At 38.0% G+C, this 13,477-nt stretch overlaps 1 protein-coding gene across 1 annotated transcript; it reads right to left on the minus strand.

Moving 5' to 3' along the window:
• Positions 1 to 250: 250 nt before the first annotated feature.
• Positions 251 to 10,293, minus strand: LOC137036096 (nuclear factor 7, ovary-like). Its single transcript, XM_067410066.1, has 6 exons — positions 9,648 to 10,293; positions 9,455 to 9,550; positions 8,329 to 8,559; positions 8,229 to 8,251; positions 8,029 to 8,147; positions 251 to 4,325 (listed from the first exon to the last, which is right to left on the minus strand). The coding sequence occupies exons 1-6, from the start codon at positions 10,041 to 10,043 to the stop codon at positions 3,859 to 3,861; spliced, it is 1,332 nt and encodes a 443-aa protein (XP_067266167.1). The 5' UTR covers positions 10,044 to 10,293; the 3' UTR covers positions 251 to 3,858.
• Positions 10,294 to 13,477: the final 3,184 nt, after the last annotated feature.

Raw genomic sequence — 13,477 nt, forward strand, 5'->3', positions numbered from 1 at the left:
CGCAAGCAAAATATTTTGACCCGCAAAAAAGACAGCAGAAAAGAGAGCAAAATGTGTGGGTTTGGGATGAAAAGTTCTCGAAGTGCACAAGGAAAAATAAAGGTTTTCAAAGATTTACACGCATTGCAAATAATTCTGTTATCAACTTCTTTATTTTTGAGCCTTAAGACGACTTTTTTTGCAATATATATATTTTTTAATTACAAAATAATTAGTTTTACTCTCAAACACAATATGTTTTTTTGAATAAAAAAGACACAAAAGAAACTCCATAGAAATGACCCAGAAGTGACCCGCATGCGCAGAAGAGTACGCAACGGTCAACGACGTCACTCGTTGTTTTACTTTGCGGAAGTAGCTAACGTTAAACATGGATGTCAACAACAGTGTAGTCAACAGCATAGACATCATATAGGTAGACGCCCTATTGGCTGCTGGGCGCTGAGATTTGCGGCCGCCATCTTAGACCGGTCGTACTCCTAAGCTGCGTCCCAATTCACCTACTTATACTACGTCCTAAAAGCATTTACTGTTTTTGTAAAGAAAAAGTACATACTTTTGAGTGTGTAGCAGAAGAGTAGACAAGCTTTGGGACATACTACCTCGTCATAACTGCGTATTTAACGGACGTTCTGTCGCTTATTTACGCAACCTATAACTGTTTAAACTACCCTGTCAATCATCTTGTCACAGTTGAAATCCTATACATTGAATTAAATTTATTTTCCTACCGTTTCGGAGAGAAATATAGTCGCACGTTGATCTGCCAGTCATGGGTCTTTCATGCAGAGAACTCTCCTCATCTTTGCATAATGATGCATTTAAAAGTTAATGACCAAACGCATCGTTATAAAAGTTCACAATGCTGTTGCAGATGAAATATAATGTGGATAACATTTAACAAATATCTTATCGTCAGGTTATATTGATTATTAATTATTCAAGCCCCTTTATCTTAACCGTCGGACCTCGCAAGTGTTTTCCACATAACTTAGCCTACTATTCAGATCAGAAAGAAGTTCGAAAGCACTTGTGCTCAATGCACGAAATTTACTTTTCAGCGTTAGGTAACGTTAAGTGCCTATTACCAACACAATCCAATCTGAATTTAATACATTGTTCGACCGGACATAATAACTGTTATTTGTGTTTGTGCACGTGATATCAGGAAGCAATGTATATGACGGCAAAGCACAAATCGAGTTACCCCTCCCACTTCTGCTAGTATTAGCTACTGAGATATCTTATTTTACTGCAACTATCTGTTTCTGCTTCTTTATCATATTTATAGTGTGTGATTTATAAATTACCTTATATCCTACATCACATATTTTGATTTTGGACGTCTGGTCACTATATCTTACATCAGAATATTATATAACTGTTAAGCCTACTATGAATATTAAAATACACTGAACAATGTGTCCTGTATCATAGCTACATGAATGACCTTTCAGCAAAAAAAACCGCGTCAAAATCAGTTAGGTATTCAGTGAGATATGATTAATTAAATGCGTTGACAGCTCATTGCACCTGTCAAACAAGTTGCACCGAGTGGAGCTGGCGACCGGTCCAAGATGGCGGCTCCACGGCTCGTCCGTGCCAATAGGCAGTAGCGTTCGATAGGGCGTCTACCTATATGATGTCTATGGTCAACAGCGGAGCTCTTTTTGCAATATTAAAGTTATTAGGCTTGTTTGAGATGCGCCTAGCCTCGCCTGAAGTTCAGCCGAGAGCAGGCGGCTGCAGTGAGGGGAGGAGTGAAAAAAGTGCAGGCAAGACGGTTCTCCGTTCTCGAAGTGGATCAGGAGGATCAGACACCTACGAGATCAAAGGCGGATATCGCGGGATTCACACTTGCGCTTTTTTGCTGATAAACTGGATGTAATTTAAGTTCTGTTGCTTTTTATATGAATATAATCATAATGAACAATACACCCAAAGTACTTGTTATTTATTTCCATTCGAAAGATGTGTGGATCAATCATTTCTATATTACAGACATGTTTTTATATATTTTTATAAATCTGATAACAATCACATAACTCACAGAGAGATCGCACTGTCAGAGACTTTAGGAATATTCACACATTATTTTTACACATAAAAACATGATATTAGAGTTTTCAAATCAAACATTTTAAAAGAGATCAATACATCACGGTTGTTTAAACCAATAAGCTTTAAGCTGTGTCGTCAGCAAGTCGTTTCCCATCGTGCTTTTGGTCAGCGCAGTCGGTGGAGAGCAACTGCGCTCGACTGCAGAATCCGATGAGGCCGCCTCGCCCTCGCAAGAGGTTTTTGACACACGTCGGCATGACATCAAAGCAAGGCGGCCCACCCTCGGACACATTTCTAACCGGCATGCATCTTGCGGTGATCACCGGTGATCGGTTCTGCGCAGAATTTGCTCATCTCAAACAAGCCTATTTTCCCAACGGAGCCAGCACAATTTACTTCTCGTTCCCGCCTACTTCAACGCACAATTATGACGTTTGTAGCGTATCAATGACGTACGGGTCGGATACATGTGGCCTGGCCGTTCAGACGGAGGTCGCATTTCAAAAGATCGGATACGTATCGGATTCAGGACCACATACCCAAGTGGCCTGGGTCACATTTGAAAAGATCGGATCTGTGTCGTTCAGACTGTCATGAAAAGATCAGATACAGGTCGCATAGGGGCAAAAAAATCGGAATTGGGTCGTTTCAGCCTGCAGTGTGAACGTAGCCTTAATGAGCGAGTCATTCATTCATTCAGTACAAAGCAACTAGTTGTATTTATGAATGAATCATTGAATGAATGACTCTCACGATTCGTTCAAAGCTGCAGAATTGTTCACGAAACACTGATGTGTGCTGTTTATAACAAATAATTGCTAAATTGTAATTTAGACACGTGCATTTTCTGTAAAGTTGCTTTGAAAAGAAAACAATATTGTGAAACTATTTTGTAAAAGATCTGTTAGTTATTAATATCGTTTAGGCAATCATCATTCTCCAATCACTTACTGCTGTCCAGTTTCCTCTTTTCCTGGTCTTCTTGCTTTCTTTTTTCGCTTATGCCTGCCAGACGGATATGTCCTCTTCATGTTTAATAAATGGAATTAGGCATTTTAATGTAAGTAAGCGCTGCGCCAGTTTGAAAGTGGCGGCAAAAGCATAAACAACGTAACGAGAGGGGGGATGCAGAGATGTCATTGCGTGCAATATTGACATTAACATTTCTGATTGTTTAAATGATCAGCCCTCGGGGGCCCCCTCAAAATGCGGGGCCCCAGGCAATTGCCTGCCCTATTGCTACGCCTCTGCACACACACACACACACACACACACACACACACACACACACACACACACACACGTGATGTACAGTGCACAAACACACCTGAATAAACTTTCTGTGGAGAAGTGGATCCAAACGGGTCTTGATCATCATTCTCTGGCTTAGACAACGTTTGTGTCGTACAATCTGCTTAAAAAAGCTGTACTTCATTTCAAAACGTCAAAAAGTCCCTACATAGAATAAATCTGAACAAACTCTTTCATGTTTGTTCATGTTCATGTTTGTTCATGTTTGTTCAGTTTTCATGGACATTTCCACCGATTGTCTTTCGCCATTAAAACATGCAAGAAATTGCATGATGCTTGTTCTTCTGGTCTTCCCACTTGTAGGGAAAATTAAAGTAATTGTTTACTGAACTTTTCAAGGAACGATGTATTAAAGTCAGTATGAGAGTGTGACCAATCACAGCCACTGTACTGATATTCAGATCAACAGCACTCTTACTCATGTGATCTGGACTAAATACTGGAAACATGATGAAAGCAGAAGATCCAGACCTACAGGAGTGACAATTACTGACTATTGACCGGTAAGATCCTCAGAGAGTCAGAAAAATTGAAGAATGGAAAGAGTGTGTGAGTGAAGGTGGTTTTGAATGTGCGTAGATGTGTGTTAGTTACAGGATCAGAGAATGACACCGTTCCTCTGTCATAGTCCAGATTCACTCTCACTCGATCAAGCTTCTGTTTAAACCGACTGCGCCCCACACCCCAGACATCAGTGTTAAAGAAAACACGTCCCTTCCTCTGGTTTGATGCTGTAGTTACTCCAAGACTCCACTCTGAACTCTCTTTAACCTCCACATCCCAGCAGTGTGTTCCTGAGTTAAATCCCTCTGAACCCAGAACACATTGATAATAGTCAAATCTCTCTGGATTATCAGGAAGAGATTGATCGTTCCCGCTGAATCCCACACTGGTCAGATCATCAGACAGGATGAGACCTGGATAAGCCGTGTTTGGGTCCAGAATGACAGGAGCTGATGAGACACAATCAACAGATGCTTTTATTCTGATGTTCATATAATGATCAAGAGTGAACCAACACAGATTATTATGAATTATGACACTGTTGATCAAACACACTTTCCTCTGATCACTGTCAGTGCTGTTATTAGTTTCACACTCATTTTATCACCAACTGCAAACATTAAATGTGTGATTCAGACATTTGTGTCCATCAATTAAAATCACAATAAATCAATGAGATCTGATGAGATTTATGCTGTAGATGAAAAACTGTAAGTGTGTGTGTCAGGTTAAGTGTCTTTAATATTTATTTTGGTTTTAATTATTTGTTTCCATTTCAATGGTTGTCTATTTCAAATGGGAAGACACACCCACTGGCGTGGAGCTGTGTGTTTACATTAAGCACACCTGTGCCGCACAATTCCTGAGCTGTGTTAGTGGCTTTATGTAACCCCGGGTTACTTTATTCAAGGTTATGTAAATTTATTATTTTAATTTATTTTATTTTGGGGAAAATGGGGAAATGCAGAATTGTGCGCTTGTTTTATTATTAAACGAAAGTGTACATGTTCAGACATATCCAGGCCTGTAAGATGTTCAGTTTAACGTCATTGGTTGAAAAAACAGCTTGATTCCGCCTCACGTCAGTTATTGCAACTGTAATTGGTCAGTGCTCATGTCAATCAAGGAGGGTAGGAGAGAGAGGGGAGTTGGAGAAGAAGTGCGTAGTTGATGTTGTCGGCATGATAACAGAGAGCGCGCCGATTTATTTGTTTAAAAAATAATCTGAACTGCATTATTTGAGTGTTAAGCCGCACAGTATTCTGTTGTGAAGTCAACACGACAACACACTAAAGTCAAATCAACTTAATTCGGAAGATCTGTTGGTTTAATGCTTGAACGTCATTGCAGTGAATTGAATTATTCAGGGTCCCGGTGAGAGACTTTAATCAAGTTCATCACGTATATTGGCGAATATATGAGCACCAAGGTGGTCTAAACGATTGCTAAGAACTTTTATTGCATCGACTGACAGTCGCTGAGGAGGAATCCAGATAGCGCTCCTAATCGCCGAGTGGTTAGGAGTTCCTCTGGCAACGCGGGAGCATCACGCATTTTCCTGGCTGACGACAGCTTCACATGGATGGATCTGACGGGTGACGGAAATCGCTAACTTTTGCCAAGCTCACTCAGGTACATTTCGTTTATTTTATTTGTGCTCTCATCGAGCGAAGCGGCCAGTTTGCATTTTACTCGGCCTCAACGCACACAAGCGACGTTTCAGGCCTGCAACTAAGGGGGTTTGTTCGTTTGTGTGTGTGCGCGCGCATGTGGTGGGCCCACAATAAGTGTTTTTTTTTTCCTGTTGAACGATTTGATGGTTTAACATTGATTGCTTTGAGTCATTGGATATTACAGGATTACAGTTTGTATTTCTGATTGAAGTTTGTTTACATTTCTTTATTTTTGTACAAAGTATTTGAATATATAACACTGGTATATTGGGTTACACTAAGTGAAACACAAGTTAGTGCCTCTGGTGTAGAAGAAGTGAAGGTTAATCTAAAGCGTGATTCATTGAAAAACCTTATTTTGACAGGAGTTTTAACCCTTAAGTGTAGGGCTGCACGATTAATCGCATGCTATTCTCACGCGCATTTCGTCAGTAAAGCCGGTTCCCTGATTACCGCTAAATCGCCATCACCTGTTTTTAAACGGAGCGCCTTTTAATAGACGGAGCCGTAGTTCACGGACAAGCCACGCAATATCGCGTTCATTATCGCAGGCGATTCATCTGCGATATGAACGCGATATTGCGTGGCTTTTCAGTGATCTACGGCTCTGTCTATTAAATGCCGCTTCATTTGAAAGCAGGTGATGGCGATTTAGCGGTAATCAGGGAACCGGCTTTACTGACGAAATGCGCGTGAGAATAGCATGCGATTAATCGTGCAGCCCTACTTAAGTGTCAGTTGATGTGCACAAGAAAGCCAATCAAGAACTGTATTTGAAAATACTGATTTATTTAGAAGTTGATTGAGCTGATTGTATTCATATTCAGTTGGGTCAATTTTGTTAACTCATTTTTATTGTTTTAATAAATCCATTGTTTATTTCAGCAATATAGAGTGATCACTTGCATAGATAAATAGTTGTACCTAGTGACAAATACTTTATAGAGAGATAACTTTCGTTTAGTAAAGAGCAGTTGTATAAATCAAGGATAAAAGATCAAGAGATCACGTCGAGAGACACAAGTAAAAGAATCCGGTTTCTAGCGCCAATAATTCTAAAAGGGTTGATACACCTAGGACAATAGAGGGCGCTACATTTATAAAAAGCATATCCAAGTGGGGCGCTTTGATTCTTCTCCTGTGTGCATGTTGTGTGGGCAGAAAAGGTCTTTCGGCTTATATTTTCCTGACGCATTCTCCTGGGATGTGTGTATGAAGTGACGAGCACAGATCTGTTTTATAAACCTGTTTCATATTGCTGGTTCACCGTCTTGTGGAACGACTGTGTGGATGTTGCGGTTGTGAACCGCAGATTTACAGAGTGTTTTTAAGATTATTCTGCCCAACTGTACGATATATTTGAGTAAGCACTTGGACATTTGTCTTTGGTGCAAGTATATTAAAATAACATGCTTTGTATTCTTGTTCAGTGAAGCAGTTTGGACGATTTTCAAATATTAATCGTTAAATACCTATTGCGTTTTGGCTGTTTTTTTTTTTTTTTTTCTCTTTCTTTTTATTTTTGTTTGTACAAGTGCCTGTTACCATATATATCCACATGTGACTATCTGATGAGCTATTTTGAGGCTTAATAGAAGGGGGAGATATATTTGATATATATTTGTCTTTTTTTTTTTTTTTTGGTTTTGTCTTTTGTTTTTGGTTTATCACTTGCTTTAAGAATTATGCACTGATTTGCTGTGTGGTTTGTCCCTTCTGTTAAAATGGATTTAATATAGTCTCTATTAATCTATTAATTGTGGATAAATAACTGGTAAATGGTTTTTTTTTTTTTTTTTTTTTTTTAAGAACATTTTAGAGTAAATGATTTAAAAATAAATTTGTACTATTTTGTAAAGTCACGTCTCTGTCTTTAATCCCATCCAAACCAGCAGGGTCCTTCATATTATTGTAATTTCTTTTAGTTTAATTATTTTGGGGTTTTATCTTATTTTCCAGGGTGAAGAAATATCCTAGGTGGCGTAGTCGGGTTTTTCTTTCAATACTTTTAGCCAAAGGTTACATCTGTCTGATCTTCAGCAGCATCTGATCATCTTCTTTTATTGCCTCTTACAGTCTTTATTGGTTTAAAATAATTTATTCTTACTGTCTGTTGTTTTCAACTAACTAATTATGTTGGCTTGAGAAATTATTATGATTCTGAAATAAAAATTTTTAATTATAACTCTTCCTAACAACCACCAAACTCAAACCCTCAGACTGACTCGGGATACTTTATCTTTTATATCTGATCAGACTTACGGTTTTCCTAAAAATCCCACAGACTGTCATTGACAGAAAGTTCAAATGAGACAAAACTGTTCAAACTCCAACTGACAAAAATACAAATCTAAACTAACAGAATCCCATTAGACTCATTTAGACTGCCATTCTATCTATCTATCTATCTATCATGAAGCACCTCTAACTCTCCACCCCTCCATCATTTCCAGCTCAGATCTTCTGCAGTCAGACTCACTGTTTTGGACGATGTCCTGCATCTTCTTCCAGACTCTGAACGGCAGGTTGCCCAAGTAACGTGGCACATGAATCAAAGCTCCAGAAGCCATCTGTGGATCCGGCCGTGATCTCTGGACTCTGGAAGAACATTCAGGAGTCAGAACTGCAGTGGCTTTGGATCAGAACCAGAGAGACCAGAGACAGGAGCAGATCACTCACCTTTCCTTTGAGACTGGAAACTCCTGCAGAACAAACACACCATTTATCATCAATAACTCAATCAATGAACCAATGATCAACCAATGATCTGAAATCAGACCTTCAGAAAGCAGACGTCACTGGCTTTCATCATCTCCTCCATGTCTTTGATTGTGTGTGAAAGAGCTGAGATGTGTCTGTTCATCTCCTCCAGCTTCTCCTTCATCATCTGCTTCTTCTGCTCCCCTTCCTCCCTCAGTGCAGTGATTGTAGCTTCTTCTTCATCTCTGAGAAACTGATGAAGCTTCTCAAACTGCTGTTTAATCTGACGCTCTGTGTGCTCAGCTTGAGACTGAAATCAGATCACATTCACTTCAATCATCTCAAAGACCAACTGATTCTGGAGCAGCATGAAGAGTGAGTGAGTAAATGTGGGTTAGTTGTGTGTGTGTGTGTGTGTGTTTTACACAAGAATGTTTATACATTTTTACTGAAGATGAGAAATGATTTGATATTTCTTTCGTTATAAGATCGACAGAATTGTGGATCTTATAACGAAAGAAATATCAAATCATTTCTCATCTTCAGTAAAAATGTATAAACATTCTTGTGTAAAACCATACATGTTTCAGTGTTGTAATAGTAACTTTGAAACCTTTTCACATCTGTTGGCTAATACACCTGATGTTGTTGTGATTAATGAGGAGTCTAGAGAAGTGTTTGTTTTGGAGGTTGCTTGCACTTTTGACTCCAGTATGGAGGAAGCTTTTATAACTAAAGTAGTTAAGTACCAACCACTTCTAAACATCATTTCAGAGGTAGGTTATCGGGCCCGATTATTTGTTTTTATATTTGGCAGCTTAGGACATACACACAGGCTGGTAGTCAAGGGGCTTCAACAGCTTGGGATGCCCAAAAAAAGGGCTAAGCGGTTAGCAAGGTACTGTGCTCTGTCTGCTATTATAGGCAGCCGCCATATTTGGCGGAGGCGTTGTTACTTATACCCATAAAAACTGAGTTATGCTTAATATTGTGATGATCTGCTGTATGCCACTGGTCCATGATTTCTTGTACATGTATTTGACTGCACCTATACTATTTATGTCCCTGTGGATTATTTCTTTTAAGTGGATTTAAATAAATTGTCAAAATGTTCCAGTCAATAAAGGAACATGTAATTATATCACACAAATCAGTTCAGCTCTTCTAAACAAACTCTTGAATATGTCAAAAGAATCAGTCCTCACCTTGATGTGTTGAACTGTTTTCTCAAACTCTCCTTTAATGTTTTCATTGTGTTTAAGTTTCTCTTGTAAGGACTTCAGTGCTGTATTGAGATCCTCCTAGAATTTAAAGTGAAAATCTATAAGACACCAGAGATTTCTGTAATATGTTCATATATGTAATACATAAGCTGAAACAAGTGTTTATCCGTCTTACCTTATATGATGAAACCACTTCACCGATGGGTCTGAATTTATGATTGTCGTGTTGTTTTGAATCTCTGCACACTAAACACACAGGCTGTTTGTCCTCCAGACAGAAGAGTTTGAGTTTCTCACTGTGTAAACTGCAGATCTCCTCAGATCCTGATGAACGCCTCTCATTTCTCTCCTTCAGGAACGACTCACACAAGTTCTTTAATGCGAGATTAACTGGAGGTTCAAGTTTTGATGATCTTCTCCTGCAGACAGGACACTCCTGAATTTTCTTGATTTTCCAGAACTGTTGAAGACACTCTTTACAGAAACTGTGACTACATGACAGAAGAACAGGAACACTGAAGATTTCATGACACACGGGACAAATATAATCATCTTCAGCTAGTGAAGCCATTTTGAGCTCCTGCAGTCTAAACTTTACTTTCACTTTCTGAATGATGGTTTCAAAAATGAATAACCACAAAGATCTGCTGTCTGTTCAGAAACAAACTTCTCAAATCCTTCTTGAAAGTTTTTCTCTTTGTTCTTCATTGATAGCCGATTATTTTATGCTTTTGTCGAGATAAAGTCAGTATGACAGAAAGGAGAAATAACAAGTCAGTCTCTTCCTGGTAAGTGTTGTGAGAGGGTGGAGATTCTGATCATGTGGGTATGTTTAAACAGGGCAAAGTACAATAAAAGGATTTTTTCCAAGTACAGGTCTCTGCAGGACATTAATGATTGATGGGCAAAAGGTAATTTTTGAGAGCGTTACCTGATTTGCCCACGTCAGAGTGTGGGTAGGGTTTAGGGGTGGGGTCGGGTGAATGGGTTTGTTTTCACTGCATGACATATAAACACCCACCAGTTTTGAAAACACCCACAAATACAGAAACGCCCACTTTTGTTCTGCAGAGACCTCATACTCATTTTTTCAGGTTAAATTTAAACAAAATGCATTGAAAATATCAAGTATAATGCTGTAAAACCTGAAGTTCCAGTGATAAACACACGTCTGATCATGTTGCTGATTGTCAGTGTTTGGAGATGTGAGCAGAGAAACCTGAAAACTGTACTCAAGTAAAAAAGTATTTAAATAAATATTTTTTCACCCAGAAGTGAAAGTAAAAATGTTAATAATTGCTTGAGTAAGAGTAAAAAAAAGTATCCAATGACTGATCAAGTAACAAGTCACTAGTTACCTCAGATTTGATTCAGATCAAGAAAGATAATAATGAAGGTGAATCAGTGAAGCATGTTTAACAGTATGAATGTTTTCTCCCTATAATGTCCAAGTGTGAGAGACTGTGTCAAAATATTGCTGTAATTAAAAAAAACCTTACAATGCCATCTGTTTGTAAGTAGATAAACATCAACATAAATATCATTTTAGCCATTTATCACAGTACAGACATAATAAATGTGATAAAAGTATTGACAGTGACATTTAGCTCCAGATAAATGTTTTTTTTTTTTTTTTCTGCTTCAGTTGTGTTGATTCACATTGTTTCTAGATTATTGTTCGGAGAGATCAGACACATTTTAAGTAATTGCAAAAAGCTTTAAAAATCAACTATATCACAAAAAAAAGAAAATTTCACTTATGTTGTCAGCACGTGAATGAACAGTATTCAGTTAAAATCACTCTATCATTCTGAATGGATTATTAGAGAATAGTGATTGCTATAACAGGAGTGAAGAAGTGCTTTCAATCATTGTGTTCTTGTGTTAGCAATGGTTCCTCCAAAGAAAGACATGTAGCCATCATCACTTCCCATCAAAATAGCCTCACATGCAAGGAAATTGCTGCAATGATTACTGCACCTGAAAGAACCATTTATCCGGATCATGAAGAACTTCCAGGAAAGAGACTGAACCTCAGTGAAGAAGGCTTCAGGACGTCCCAGCACCAGGACCATCAGCTACAGAATCGAGTCTCCACCAGTGGAAAGGTACTCAATGTTGGCAGCAGGTCATGTGATGCATTTGACACACAGTGAGGTCAAGACTTTTGGACAACAGTACCATGAGTCCTGTGTCGAGCCAACAGTAAATCATCCAGAGTCAACACTGTAAATATTCACTCTTTATATATATTGAATGTTTTTGCCAATAAAAGCCTTTAATATCAATTAAATGCTTATCATTGTTTTCCAGTGTACCATAGAAACGTGAAGAAATTATCTACAAATATTTGAAAATATATTTCAGTCCACAAGACAGTGATAATTGATCCTTGACCTATAATCATATTTTTATCATTATTTTATTACCATTGCTGGCACTCTTTTTTTCTTCCTGTCTTTTTAAAAAAAAGGAAAAACTGCTTTTATTGTGTGTATTGATGGTTTGGTAATATCATACCAATAAATTACATTATTTATTTACATTTTCAGTATTAAAGGTGCCCTCGAATGAAAAATTGAATCATCAGAATTATCTTGGCATAGTCAAATAACAAGAGTTCAGTACATGGAAATGACATACAGTGAGTCTCAAACTCCATTGTTTCCTCCTTCTTGTGTAAATCTCATTTGTTTAAAAGACCTCCGAAGAACAGGCAAATCTCAACATAATACCGACTGTTACGTAACAGTCGGGATCATTAATATGTACGCCCCCAATATTTGCATATGCCAGCCCATGTTCCCGACATTATGAAAGGCATTACACAAGGGCAGCCAGTATTAACGTCTGGATCTGTGCACAGCTGAATCATCAGACTAGGTAAGCAAGCAAGAACAATGGCGAAAAATGGCAGATGGAGCAATAATAACTGACATGATCCATGATAACATGATATTTGTTGTGATATTTGTAAATTGTCTTTCTAAATGTTTTGTTAGCATGTTGCTAATGTACTTGGTTAAAGTTGTATGTGGTTAAAGTTACCATCGTTTATTACTGTATTCACGGAGACAAGAGCCGTCGCTATTTTCATTTTTAAACACTTGCAGTCTGTATAATTCATAAACACAACTTCATTCTTTATAAATCTCTCCAACAGTGTAGCATTAGCCGTTAGCCACGGAGCACAGCCTCAAATTCATTCAGAATCAAATGTAAACAATATAACAGTATACAATACTCACATAATCCGACGCATGCATGCCGCATGCATGACGAACACTTTGTAAAGATCCATTTGAGGGTTATATTAGCTGTGTGAACTTTGTTTATGCACTGTTCAAGGCAAGCGCGAGCTCCGTGGGCATGGAGCACGAGAATTAAAGGGCCAGTAGCCCTGAATCGGCTCATTTATAATGATGCCCCAAAATAGGCAGTTAAAAAAATGAATTTAAAAAAATCTATGGGGTATTTTGAGCTGAAACTTCACAGACACATTCAGGGGACACCTTAGACTTATATTACATGTAACGATGTAGCGGTTATTAATCAATTTATGGGTGGAATATGAATATAATAATTCATAAGGTTTTATGAATTATTATGCACATATTGACCCAAGGGGGAATTAAACATATATGGTTAATTAATTACAACGAATTATAATCAATTACATATATGATTAGTTCTGGTTTAATAATTATTTAGAGAAACTGTTCGTTTGTCCAGCAAACTAAGTCCCTCACAGAATATTATAAACGGAGTTATTCTCTGGCCATGAAAATAACTTGCTATTATAGCAACAAAGCATAAAGCAATCGAAAAACGTTAAAGTGACTTGGTCTTCAGTTGAAAGAACAAACAGAACAATCGAGCATGAATTAAGTGTTTAATATATGCAGCTATGACTACAGAGATTATACGTCTAAAATATATACAGAAGGTATACACATATATATACACAAGGGTGAAAATGAAGAAAAGACAGGAAAAGAAAGATGA

The sequence above is a fragment of the Chanodichthys erythropterus genome, chromosome 14 (genome assembly GCF_024489055.1).
Source record: "Chanodichthys erythropterus isolate Z2021 chromosome 14, ASM2448905v1, whole genome shotgun sequence".
Taxonomy (NCBI): Eukaryota; Metazoa; Chordata; class Actinopteri; order Cypriniformes; family Xenocyprididae; genus Chanodichthys; species Chanodichthys erythropterus.

What these genes read in the sequence shown, in the direction of transcription:
- LOC137036096 (XM_067410066.1), bottom strand. Translation starts at nt 10,043, where the DNA reads ATGGCTTCACTAGCTGAAGATGATTATATTTGTCCCGTGTGTCATGAA. An exon ending in AAGTGGTTTCATCATATAAG is followed by an intron (nt 9,551 to 9,647) that starts GTAAGACGGATA and finishes TTTAAATTCTAG; the next exon opens with GAGGATCTCAATACAGCACT. An exon ending in GCAGGACATCGTCCAAAACA is followed by an intron (nt 4,326 to 8,028) that starts GTGAGTCTGACT and finishes GTGTCTCATCAG; the next exon opens with CTCCTGTCATTCTGGACCCA.